The sequence below is a fragment of the Salvia splendens genome, chromosome 15, assembly GCF_004379255.2.
Source record: "Salvia splendens isolate huo1 chromosome 15, SspV2, whole genome shotgun sequence".
NCBI classification, from domain to species: Eukaryota; Viridiplantae; Streptophyta; class Magnoliopsida; order Lamiales; family Lamiaceae; genus Salvia; species Salvia splendens.
In genome coordinates, this window is record NC_056046.1 from 1,334,439 (window position 1) to 1,347,224 (window position 12,786).

The following is a 12,786-nucleotide window of genomic DNA, read 5'->3' on the forward strand; positions in this document are numbered from 1 at the left end:
TATGCGGTGCCTCTGCATAAATTCCTAAAGTTCAGTAGTTAAATATAAAACATCACTGATATAATTGGGGAAGAATGAATGAAAACGATTTATATAGTGTTGATAGAAGGAAAAAATAATTCCCACCGAGTGAATTTATCGAAAAAGAAAATTCAAAACTTTGAATTAAAACAAAATAAACCAATTGTCGCATCTCCCCCTTCGTGTAATTAGACCTTAAAATGCGATTAAATAAATTCTATGCCGACACGTAATTGATGAGAGCTGTTCGGCACTAAATGATTGGTGCTGACTTTTCGTATAAAGGATAAAAAATACTACTAGTACTATTTTACTTTTTACATGATTTAATATTTCATTTGACTTCGTGTTTCGCCTTTTTTGACTTCGAACTTCTTTAATCAGTTCAATGCTTAATACAATTCATTTCCTCATCAGGAAAATCACGAAACAATTTTTTTATTATTTTTTAAAAATTTCGGCAACATTGGCGGAGTACAAATCTTGCGAATTGGGTACAAATCTCTTTCAACTCTCGATATTTAAATTTGTTTTTGTAATTTATCGCCTGCGCAGTTTTTGTGTTTTTAGGCTAATTGTTTAGCTATAAATTCAGCTGGAAGTAAGTATATACCCAGTGAATGATCGGAAAACATGGCTGGCTGTTTGCGTTCGGCTCTGAACTGTTTGTTAGTATTTGAAAATCGTGTAATTTTTAGATGGAAAGGAGATTTATTGCTTTAGTAATTGAATTGGGCTTCAATGATTCAAATATTCCACATGAACTGGAGATAGATAACGATGCAATTTCTTTCCAATTATTTATCTGTTCGATTTCATGCCTAAAGTTAACTGTGATTGTGGTTCTTGATGGTGCTTCTCAGTGTTGAAGCATTGAATCCTGTGATTTGATGAATTAGTTTCATACGTGTGTGATTCGATTAGAACCTTAGGGTGGGTGTGTTTGAATCGGTAGATAGGATCTAGTGTTTCATTTGTTGATTAAATTTTCTGTGTGGCCTGTTGAATTAAGGCTGAAAATGACTGTTTTATTATCATGAAAAATTATGTGATAATAATCTATGCCACACTATTTCAATGATAAATTACATGGAATTCCTACTAAAACGTGGCTTTATATGACAAACCAAACATGTGTTATTAAGAACTACTATAGATAACATTTATTCAATTCAAACACCACAAATAAAAATGGGAAACCAAGAAAAACATTGTTTCAAAATGGTGGTGTTCTTATCTAAATAAAAGATAAACTTCAATTCAAACACACCCTTATTGTTAAGATGCATAGATGATAGTTAATGGGGATTTGACTCATGCTTCTTGTCTTATGCATGTAAGTTCTCTGAGAATGGCTGAAGACACTACCTCTAACAAGAGTAGAATACCTTGGGATAAGGAAATTGAAATATCAATTGATGCATTGGCAAGTAAGATTCAAGAAACCTTCTCACATCCAAAGAGGAATAACTTCTGTGAGACCCAACCGGTTGGCCAGTTTAACGATCTTGGAGATACGAGCCTTCCTGAAGGGCCGATTCAACAACCAACACCACTATCTGACGTCAAGCAAGAGCCTTATAATCTGCCAGCCGCCTATGAATTGGTTACGTGCGATCTGGATTCTGAGGAGGTGTGTAGTGAGGTTTATACCTTATTGACCAATCACTATATTGAGACTAATGGTAGCATGTTTAAGTTGAATTACTCAAAAGAGTTTCTTAGATGGGCACTTCGTCCACCTGGTTATTTCCGGAGCTGCCATGTCGGGTTAAGGGTTAAGACTTCAAGGAAACTGGTCGCGTTTGTTAGTGAGATCCCTGCAAGAATTCGTATCCGTGATGCTGTAGTGCTCGTTGCAGAACCTAATTTTCTGTGTGTTCACAAGAAGCTCCGATCAAGAAGACTTACTCCATTCATGATTAAGGAGGTTAGTCGCAGGGTGCGTTTGGAGAATATATGGCAATCGGTTTATACTGCTACCGTTCTTTTGCCTGAACCAATAGCATCTTGTCAGTACTGGTACAGGCCATTGAATCCGATGAAGCTTATCGATGTTGGGTTTTCTAGACTTGATGCATGGATGACCATGGCCAAATATATTGAGTTTTACAAGTTACCAGAGCATACCGCGACCCCTGGCTTCAGAAAGATGGAACCCCTCGACGTTCCTGCTGTCACTCGTTTGCTTAGGAATTACTTGAAGCAGTTTGTTGTGGCACCAGATTTTGATGAGAACGAAGTCGAGCACTGGCTGCTTCCCAAGAAAGATGTCATGGATACTTATGTGGTCGAAAGCCTAGAAAGTCACGAAATCACTGATTTCTGCAGTTTTTTCACTCTTCCTAGTTCTATATTAGCTAGTCAGAACCATTCAGTTGTCAAGGCGGCGTATTCGTATTACAACGTATCCACCAAAACTCCCTTACTTCAATTGATGAGTGATGCTCTTGTTGTTGCCAAGAAGAAGGATTTTGACGTCTTCCATGCGTTGGATATTATGCGTAACGGGACATTCTTTCAGGATCTCAAGTTTACCCGCGGAGATGTGAAACTTCATTACTATCTCTACAATTATCGGCTAAAGCACATGCTAAGACCATCGGAGCTTGGCCTAGTGGTTTTTGATGCCTAAGGTTTTCTGTGATCATGGTTTCTGATGGTGCCTTTTAGTGTTTGCTGAAGCATTAAATCATATGATTTGATAATTTAGTTTTATGTGTGTGGAAGTAAATGCTTTGTTATAAGTAGGTGGAAAATTATTGACCAATATTTTGGCTTTGATATTCTTTAACAAGTAGGAGTTTATTTTCTTTCTAGATTATATCTTTATTGTGTATATATCATCATTCATCCACCCATATCATGGCTACCGCCCCGGTTCTTCATAGATTCTTCGTCGTTCTTCAAACAAGCTGACGGAGAATCATATCAATAAGTTTTCTGAGAATGGCCGACAAAGATGCTCCAGCTGAAAACATTCCCTCTAACAAGAGTAATGTGAATGGATGCATTGGCAAGTGAGGTCCAAGACTCTGTTGCTTCAATTGATGAACGATGCCCTCAGTGTTGCCAAGGAGAAGGACTTTGACGTTTTCAACGCGTTGGATGTTATGCAAAACGAGACATTCTTGAAGAAGCTCAAGTTTAGACCCGGGGACGGGAAGCTTCGTTACCATCTCTACAACTATCGGCTAAAGCACATCCTGAGATCATCGGAGCTTGGCCTCGTGCTCTTATATAGATTCATAGGTTATGCTGTCACCGGTGAGCAATTATTTTGTACAAGTGGTATTTTTTCTCTATTCTTGGAAGACTACTATCTTTGGTATTTCTATTTTGGTTCCAAACCAAAAAAATTAGATGAATTCTGTCACTGAACATTTGTACATTGCATATTCATGCTAATATGCACATTATTATCAGTATCTATTTCCACACGTAAAAGCTGAATATTACATCATTTTAGCTAACTCTCTCCAACCACAACTTATGCACACAACATAGTAACATGATGCACATTCTAACCCACAGTAGCTGTAATTTTCAACATGACAAATATCACATCTTCTCTTGATAGTGATGTCACTGAATGTGAGATGGTGATTAGGGTGAATCCCATCCAACACATATCGTTGCCCGAATTTGATGTTTCTGTACCCACCGGATGCAGTGTCGAGGCAAAAAAGGTGGAAAGAGAGGTCACATTGGCGGCAGTGATACATCCACCACTTTGGATTCATCTCTCTCACATAAGTCAGATAAAATCGGAGGGATGGTCGAGAGAGGCATCAAATGACAACATCAACGAATGGTGTTTGTCCCATTCACGCCTTGTTATGCTCGCAGGCAGCATAGGACAATTCTAGTCCAACGCAAAGTCACAGTCGCTGCAGCAATACACCATGCAGTCGTCCAGCAAAATTTTGCAGCCATGGCAAAATTTCACTTTGCCACATTCTGCTGCTGGTATTCTAGTCGAGACTAGCGATCTATGACGCGGATGAGACGCGTGTCTGATAGTTCTTGGTAGCGAAGCGCACTTTACATCCATCTTCATCTCACACTCTTCACACACGTACATCATCCCGTTTGTTAAAACCCCACACTTGCAAAGATTTGCATTCATATCTATAAGGCTTGAGCTTGTATAGAGAGTGAATTTGTGGTTTTTATCTTGTGTTTTTGGGCAATCACCACACAGGTCTGAAGATACTTGCAAGGAGCGCACTCGTAATACGGAGGAGAAAGTATGGGTGTGACACACATCACATATCTTCAACTCATCATCATCATCATCATCATCATCTCTCATCCATCATATTGTTGAGATCAACTTCATCATCTTTACTGGACAACTCTGAAACCAAACTCAAAGGATGGTTGTGATAATTGAATAAAAATGAAAACCTTGCTATGGTCTCTGGCATCTTCACTGTTGCTGGCATGTCTTTTACATCCGGGATGTTGTCAAGACCTTGTTCTCTCATCACAAAAGGTGTGATCAACGTCTTTGATACATCATGGGCATGTAGCGGAAATTCAATCACGTTGGAATCATCCTCATCATGCCGTCTGAAATGATCGAATAAGATATTTTATCTAGTGTTAACTAATCAAAAGTGTTGTGTAAGTTAACAAATCAAACAGAAACAAAAATATTGCTATGAGGAACAATCAAACTTACAAGTTTGAGTCTCCTTCGGTGGCAGATGGAGTAACACATCTGACATGGGCAAAGAATCTGCAATCGCCACAAAAATACACCCAACTTGTTTTGTCTAATCTTTTGTGACAGACATCACAAGTGTATATATCTTTCCAATGTTTCATTGGAAAACTGAAGGCAAGAGAAAGATGGTGGTGGTGGTATCGGAAATTTATGGGGAGAATGAGGGGCAACAACGCACAAGTTTTGTGTACCATAAATTCACATGCCGAGCATATGTAAGCCAAGTCTACATCCCTAACGCCACAACCATCACAATGAAATGGAAATAATGGCCTTCTCATTAGTGTCAAAGGGCGATCAGGGTGACTCGGGTGTTCTACTTGTCTTTCCCCGGGTGTTCTACTTGTCTTTCCCCCCCTAATATACCATCAATACTTATTCTTTCCCATGTTGACGTTGAAATCACAACTTGGACATCGGTAGCCAAACACCTTACCAAGATCGCACATGCAAATATCACACCAGGCACCCAAAAGCTGGCAGTAATCAAACATGTGAATGGGATGCTCAGAGTGTTTAGGGTGCAAAATTTGAATAGGCAATTCTCCACATTTCTTGTGGAGGATAATCCTATTCGGACAATTTTGCACCTTGCAAGCATATGCCACCTCCAAATCATTTACGGGAATGCCACACCCATAACAATTTGGAGTCTCATCTTCACTCACAAATTCAGCGAGAATCAAAGGATGTTCATGGTCGCAACAATCGATAACCTTCTTCTCCATGACTGAATCTCTATGGTGCAATGCGAGAACAGGTACAAAATAACTGAAAATGAGCATGCAAAATATCAATATAAGTTTGTGAGAGTAATATAAGCATACATTAACTAAACAATGAAAATGAAAAGTTTTAAGTATAGACAAACATATAGTAGTTCGAATTCTCTCAGAAATACATGTATCCACAGAAACAGTGCAAAATCTGTGTATATGTAATCAGAAGAAAATTTGAGTGAGAGATATGGAGTACAATGTGTAACAAGTCATGATTAAACCACTATATATAACGTAAAATTCAAACAAAAAATATACCTTAGATATACATGAAATGTAAGTAAAGAAGAAAGAGGATTAACATTCTAGACAGAGCAATATGTGGGCCTTCTCACCTTAGTTGTACATGAGAGTAAGGAATATAGAGCATTAACATTCTAGACAAAGCAACATGTGGACCTTCTATTAACTTTGAACATTTAATTTTGTAGAATTGACGAAATCTTTATATAATTCTACCTTGAATAAATAAGACAAGATTAATCGATATTGAACTACGTTTATGGAGAACCAATCAAACAACAATTTCGAAAAATCAAACGTTAGGATGTTTCGAAATGATCGAAACTTGCAGAAATGAAGCCAGGAAGAAAAAGAAGGTTGAGCTCTTACCTCACAAATTCTTTTGCACTCGAAGTTGAAGGCCTTCATTTCCGAATTCCTCTTGCTCGTCTACTATTCTTTGAGCCGAGTCCACTACATTAGCCTTACAATCTTCCAACTCAATTGATTGAAGTGTTGGTATGTCTCCTATTGTCAAAGGAATCTCCCAGAACCAATTTAATTTCCGCAGGACAAGGTGCTCGAGGCGTGGAAAGTGGGTCTTGTCTGTCGTCCAGCTCTCTATATCGCAACTTTCAATCAGCAAGAATTTGAGACTAAGGAATTGACCTTCAAATGTTTCCCACTCAATCCCAACAAAGGAGTCCATTTTCAGTTTGAGAACTTGAAGATGAGGTAACGAACCTATCGTTATCTCCATGTCTTCCCAAGGGAGCTTGGTCTTTTCCAACGTCAACTTCTTGAGGGAAGACGGGAAGATGAGTTCCGACTCCAAATATTTATGGAAATTATTTGAGTAACGAAGGCCAAGAACTTCGAGTTTGTGAAGATACTGAAGATTGCTGAGACAGCAATCACATCCCTCGGTTGAGGTTTTATTATAATATAACTTTAACCTTTTGATATTGGGGATTCTTCTAACCACCCCCTCACCGAAGTTGAGATTGCTCATTACAAAAAGCGACTGTAGGTTTTCCAATACGAACACTCCATCTTTCCCATTCATATCACCATTGAGACCGTGTGTAGCATCAAGTGTCCCCTCATAGGTCATGACATGCCTAAGTTGAGGCATCTTCCAAAACTCGAAAATGTAGTCAAAACCCATGTTATATAGAACTAGTGTCTGCAAATTCCAGAGAGAAGAGATGGCAGAAGGAATTCTAGAAAGATGCTCATCGGTATCGACAACAAAGAAACGTAAGTTAACTAACCGAAGTAAAAATTCTCCATAATTTTCACTACTTTCTTCCTCAAAGTACTTATCAGAAAAGGAAACCCTCAGCAATCTAAAATTACGCGACAAACTCTTCGGAAGATCCCCTATCCAAGTGCGGACAAGTGGTGCCGCTTCCAGAGATTGGAGAAGTGTTTTCGGATATTCCCATAAGGTGCTCAGAATACGGCGTTGTAGATATATGCCTTGTGGAATGTCATGAAAGCTCTGCTCTCTTAGCACAGATAAAAAGTTCATTTTCCCTGCTTCTCTCAAACATACATCTCTCAAGAGATCATGGATTTTGAATGATTTTAGTTTTCCATAATGGTTGCGTTTTTCAACTAAAAGCAGATTTCTATCAACAAGTTCTTCTAAGTACTCTTCTGCTACCTCTTCTAAACTCTTCCCTTCAAATGGTTTTAGAAATCCCTCAGCAACCCATATTGGGATTAGTTGAGAGATTGGGGTCTCGTCATCTTCCGGCAATACTCCCAAATAAAGAAAGCACGGTTTTATACAAACCGGCAAACTATCATAACTCATGTATAATATTTGCAAGCAACTTTCGTTATCCTCCATGTTCACAACTGAACTTAAGTTTCGCTGAATAGACTCCCAATTCTCTCGTGTTCGCTCAGACTTTGATAAGAGTCCCCCGATCACGACAATTGACAATGGAAGTCCTTTGCAACCTTTCACGATCTTCTTTCCTACGTCCTCCAACTCAAAAGGCCAAATTTCTTCCCCAAACACAGTTTTGGAAAACAGATTCCAACTAGTGGCCTCATCCAAAAACTTCATATCAAGACCATTCGAGTAGTTAAAGTTAGAAGCCAAGTTTGACAGCCTTGTAGTCACTACTATTCTACTCCCATTGTCGTTATTAGGGAAGAAATTCCTAACGCCATCCCATGCTTTAATATCCCACATATCATCCATCACAATAAAATACCTCCTACCGAATAAATATTTGTACAATTGTTCTCCTAATTCCTCTTCACTCAAATCACACGTGTTCCCCTTGCCTAGATGATCGAGAACTTGTCTGAGAATTTCTCTTGCATTATACTCTTGAGAAATCGTGGACCATGCACATAAATCAAAATGATGCCAGACAAGTGGATTTGCATAAATATTTCGAGCAAGGGTCGTCTTACCGATCCCACCCATTCCAACAATCGGGATGATTTGGCGATCAGGTCGTCCTCCGGTGATCTTGTCCAGCATTTGATACAAGACATCATCAAAACCAACCATGGTAACCTTCTGAGCACCGGAAGTAGATCTAGACGAGCCTGCAGCATCAGTGGTAATTGACTTTATGATGCGCCTTCTATCTTGGACTACCATCTTCTCCTTAATCTCAATGTGTATCGAATTCATTTCTTCTATCTCCTTCTGCAGACCTGTTGAATGCAATATTACCACCAACTTTTTTAAAAATTTCTGGAGAGATGAGGCTAACTTTTGTAGTGTGCTTTCTGAGTGAGTGTGTGTGTCCAACAACATAGATCTAGATTGCATACTACATTAAATTCAAGAGACAAATTTATTCTTCACTGTAAATTCAACAACAGAGGTCTAGAGCACACACAAAATTAAATTCAACAACAAAGATCTAGTGTGACACTAAATTCAATTCAACAGAATTTATATTCTTGGCTGTAAATTCAGCAACAAAGATCTACTGTAACACTAAATTAGATTCAACAAACTAGTTTACTCTTGATTGTAATCTATTACAGAGATCTAGTGTGACATTGAATTATATTCGAGAAACAATCTTTTTCTTCACTGTAAATTAAACAACAGAGATCTAGTTTGCACACTAATTAAATTCAATAAACTATATTAATTTTTAATGTAAATCAATAACAGAGCTAAGTGCGCTTACTAAATTAAATCAACAATTTTTTTTAATTTTTTACTGTAAATCAACAATACCTTGATAGAATTCAGTGGAGCTGGTATTTTCGCCATTATTTGTTGATCGAGCAAGAATCTGATCCACTATATGAGACTCAATCACATCTTCAGCTGCGTTAGCTGCTTTTGCTATGCGAATCTCCCAAATATCTTCTTCTTCAGTGTAGCCACCTTGGGAAGAATAATGCTCGAGAAAATCTTGGAGGAAAGTAATTGATTGAGTGAGAGATTCAACCTGATTTTTGTGGAGAGAGATTGGAGGGAGAGGATGACTTTCAATTTGATCAACGATTTGCATTACAGAGACGAGAGCGGCATAGGCTGCCATTTCCAATCTTCTTCTTTACTTTCCTGTAACTTGTTTCTTCAATTCAAAATGGCAGAAACTAAATTTTATGCATAATTATTCTTTGTATTGCTTAGGTGTAGATTTTATGGAATTGTTAATTTTGTAAAAATATTACTTAATTAAATCAGTAAAATTTAGAGAAATGAAATATTATTTTTGTATTAATTTTATAATAAATATAGAAATTACTTATCAAAATAAAAATAAATAAATGAGAGTTTAAATCGTTGACAAAATGTCAAAAGAGGATAAGGATATTATTTTGTGTCTTGAAAAGAGAACATAAAGAATGTGAAATGATAAAGAATCTACTTTCCAAAGTGTTAACTTTGAATAAAATGTTCAAAAAATGTACCTCTTCAGTCTCCTAAAAATGAGAACTTTAAGGATGATATAAAGTTTAATATAGTATTAATAAAATATAAGGAAAAAAAGATTAAAAAAAAGTATTATTCGTATTCATTTCATAAGCAGTATATAATATACGGTGGAAATATTTCAAAAAAGTACAAATAAACTAATTTTTTGATGTTAGACTAAAATAACAAAGAAGAATAATTGTATGGGATAAATTGAGTATCTTTTATATGAGGCGAAAAAAAGTCTACTAATGATTCACATTGGACATTAAATTTCGCAAGAATCGTTTGGCATATCCATATTTGTTTTAAGCTTTACATGTTCATTAACTAGCATTTTATGGTCACAATTCTAGTTCTCAAATATTAAATCGTATGTTGAAAAAAGCATTGCTACAATATATAACTAGAAAATTTTACATGATAAAAATATACTATTAATCTAAAAATATATAGAACTAAGCTACAAGGCATGAATGCATTTAACTGATAAATGATTCACCAACTACAGTATATCAGTTTGATAACAAGCAACATACAAATGTTTAATCACAAAATTCATCTAAATTTTTTGGTTTGAAACCAAGTAGAGATACCAAAGGTAGCAGCACAACTTGTCTTCCAAGAACAGAGACAAAACTTACACATACAAAATGCTTGCCCGGGGCAGCATGACCGATGAATCTAGAAGGGTACTAGGCCAAGCTCAGATGGTCTTAGCACGTGCTTTAGCCGATAGTTGTAGATATAGTAATGAAGTTTCGTATCTCCCGGGCCGAACTTGAGCTGTTTAAAGAATGTCCTGTTGTGCATAATATCCAACACATTGAAAACGTCGAAATCCTTCTTCTTGGCAACAACGAGAGCATCTCTCATCAATTGGAGTAAGGGAGTTTTGGTGGATACGTTGTAATAGGAATACGCCGCCTTGAGAACTGAATGGTTCTGACTACCAAATATAGAACAAGAAATAGTGTAAAAACTGCAGAAATCAGTGATTTCGTGACTTTCCAGGCTTTCGACCACATAAGCATCCATGACACCTTCCTTGGGAAGCATCCAGTGCTCAACTTCATTCTCATCAAAATCTGGTGCCACAACAAACTGTTTCAAGTAATTCCTAAGCAAACGAGTGACAGCAGGAACATCGTGGGGTTCCATCTTTCTGAAGCCAGGAGTCGTGGTATCCTCTGGTAGCTTGTAAAAGTAGATATACTGGGCCATGGTGATCCAAGCTTCAAGTCTATCAAACCCAACATCGATTAGCTTCTCTGGATTCAATGTCCTGTGCCAGAACATAGTAGTGGCTATTGGTGTTGGAAGAACATTGGCAGCAGTATAAGCCGCCTGCCATATATTCTCCAAACGCACCCTGCGACTAAGCTCCTTAATCATGACTGGAGTAAGCCTTCTTGATCGGAGCTTCTTGTGAACACACAGAAAATTGACCTCTGCAAGCAGCATTACAGCATCACGTATACGAATTTTAGCAGGGATCCCACTAATGAATGCAACCAGTTTTTTTGAAGTCTTAACCCTTAGCCCGATGTGCCAGCTCCGGAAATAACCAGGAGGACAAAGTGCCCATCTGAGGAACTCTTTTGAGTAATTCAATCTAAACCTGCTATCATCATCCTCAATATAGTGATTGGTCAATAAAGTATAAAGCTCACTATACACCTCCTCAGAATCCAGATCGCATGTAACCAATTCATAGGCAGCTGGAAGAATATACGGCTCTTGCTTGACTTCAGATAGTGGTGTAGGCTGTTGAATCGGGCCTTCAAGCAGGCTCGTATCTCCAAGATCGTTGCACTGGCTAACCGGTTGGGTCTCCCAGAACTTATGCTTCTTTGAAAGTGAGAAAGACTCTTGAACCGTACTAGCCAATGCATCAATTGACATTTCTATTTCCTTCTCCAAAGATGCATTGCTCTCGTTGTCAGCCATTCTCAGAAAGCTTATACACAAAAGACAAGAAGCACAAATCATATTTCTGAAATAAGCCGAAAGGTACCAATCATCTCCTCATTAACATCATCTATACAGCTTAACAATAAGGTTTAAGTTAAATCACACACATATGAAACTAATTCATCAAACCACATGATTTAACGCTAGGAAGCACAATCAAAATACTTGATTCACAACCATGAAATCGAACAGATAACTAATTCGAAGGAAAATTGACATCATTATCCACCAGCTCAAGTGACTTCAACACTAGCTGGAGAGTTTGATTCATAGAAGCGCAATTCAATTAATCAAGCAATAGATCACTTTTCCATAAAAAATCACACAAAAATTCCAATTAATTGCAATCATTGTGTACGAGCTCAAGTAATTTAAACCCCAGCTGGAAAAATACGCACAATTCATAGCCGATCATTCAGTTTGTACTTCCAGCTTAATACTAGAGCTAAACAATTACACTAAAATCAAACAACTGCGCAGCCGTAAATTCCAGATTCAAAGTTCAAATTTAAACATCCAAGTACTCGAGCTAAATTGTAAAATTCCAACAGGGAGATGCAATGCGTCACCTTAGCTCCGATTCGCAAGCAGAGCAGCAATGGCGATCGAATTCATTGGATTCAAACTTTTTTGCTATGAAGTCCTAAGATAAAGGAAGTCCAAAGTCATAAATTAAAGATGAAGTCAACACTAAGATTTGATTTGAATTTGTTTATCCGGGAGTTCTATTTCGTTTAATTATTCTGCTATTGCTTTGAATTAGAATTTAGATATTCAAATTGATAGTTCAAATCTAATGTTATAATTCATTCAATTTTTTCACTATTACATTAATTAAAATTAGTTCGGAATTATAGTTTAAGAAATTATAAGAGAGATTTAATGAAATGTACTACAATTAATCGACTTGAATATCAATTAATAATCTAGTAGATTGAGTTGATGTCGGTTGGATTATGTGGACACATATACTATACATTTGCCAATGGGTAAGTACGTATGGTAAATAGGGTTACTTTCATTAATTAAATCGTCATATATAATTATCGTTTTAGTTAGTAGTACTATATTACTGGTATATAAATAGAATCCCTAAAACATCGATTTGGCCTTACCAAATGCTGACACTGTATGAAGTGGACATG

General features: G+C 37.2%; 3 protein-coding genes across 3 annotated transcripts; 1 reads left to right on the top strand and 2 right to left on the bottom strand.

The window, feature by feature from the left end:
• Positions 1 to 361: 361 nt before the first annotated feature.
• On the top strand, positions 362 to 3,449 carry LOC121768168 (glycylpeptide N-tetradecanoyltransferase 1-like). The gene is made up of 2 exons (XM_042164548.1): positions 362 to 515; positions 1,363 to 3,449. Exon 2 carries the CDS (start codon positions 1,373 to 1,375, stop codon positions 2,654 to 2,656), a length of 1,284 nt encoding a protein of 427 aa, XP_042020482.1. The 5' UTR covers positions 362 to 515; positions 1,363 to 1,372; the 3' UTR covers positions 2,657 to 3,449.
• Positions 3,450 to 4,352: 903 nt separating this feature from the next.
• LOC121768167 (putative late blight resistance protein homolog R1A-10) lies at positions 4,353 to 9,329 on the bottom strand. Its single transcript, XM_042164547.1, has 4 exons — positions 8,978 to 9,329; positions 6,145 to 8,439; positions 4,709 to 5,524; positions 4,353 to 4,596 (listed from the first exon to the last, which is right to left on the bottom strand). The coding sequence occupies exons 1-2, from the start codon at positions 9,285 to 9,287 to the stop codon at positions 6,146 to 6,148; spliced, it is 2,604 nt and encodes an 867-aa protein (XP_042020481.1). The 5' UTR covers positions 9,288 to 9,329; the 3' UTR covers positions 4,353 to 4,596; positions 4,709 to 5,524; position 6,145.
• An 819-nt stretch (positions 9,330 to 10,148) lies between these two features.
• On the bottom strand, positions 10,149 to 12,348 carry LOC121768393 (glycylpeptide N-tetradecanoyltransferase 1-like). The gene is made up of 2 exons (XM_042164892.1): positions 12,211 to 12,348; positions 10,149 to 11,627 (listed from the first exon to the last, which is right to left on the bottom strand). The coding sequence occupies exon 2, from the start codon at positions 11,615 to 11,617 to the stop codon at positions 10,352 to 10,354; it is 1,266 nt and encodes a 421-aa protein (XP_042020826.1). The 5' UTR covers positions 11,618 to 11,627; positions 12,211 to 12,348; the 3' UTR covers positions 10,149 to 10,351.
• Positions 12,349 to 12,786: the final 438 nt, after the last annotated feature.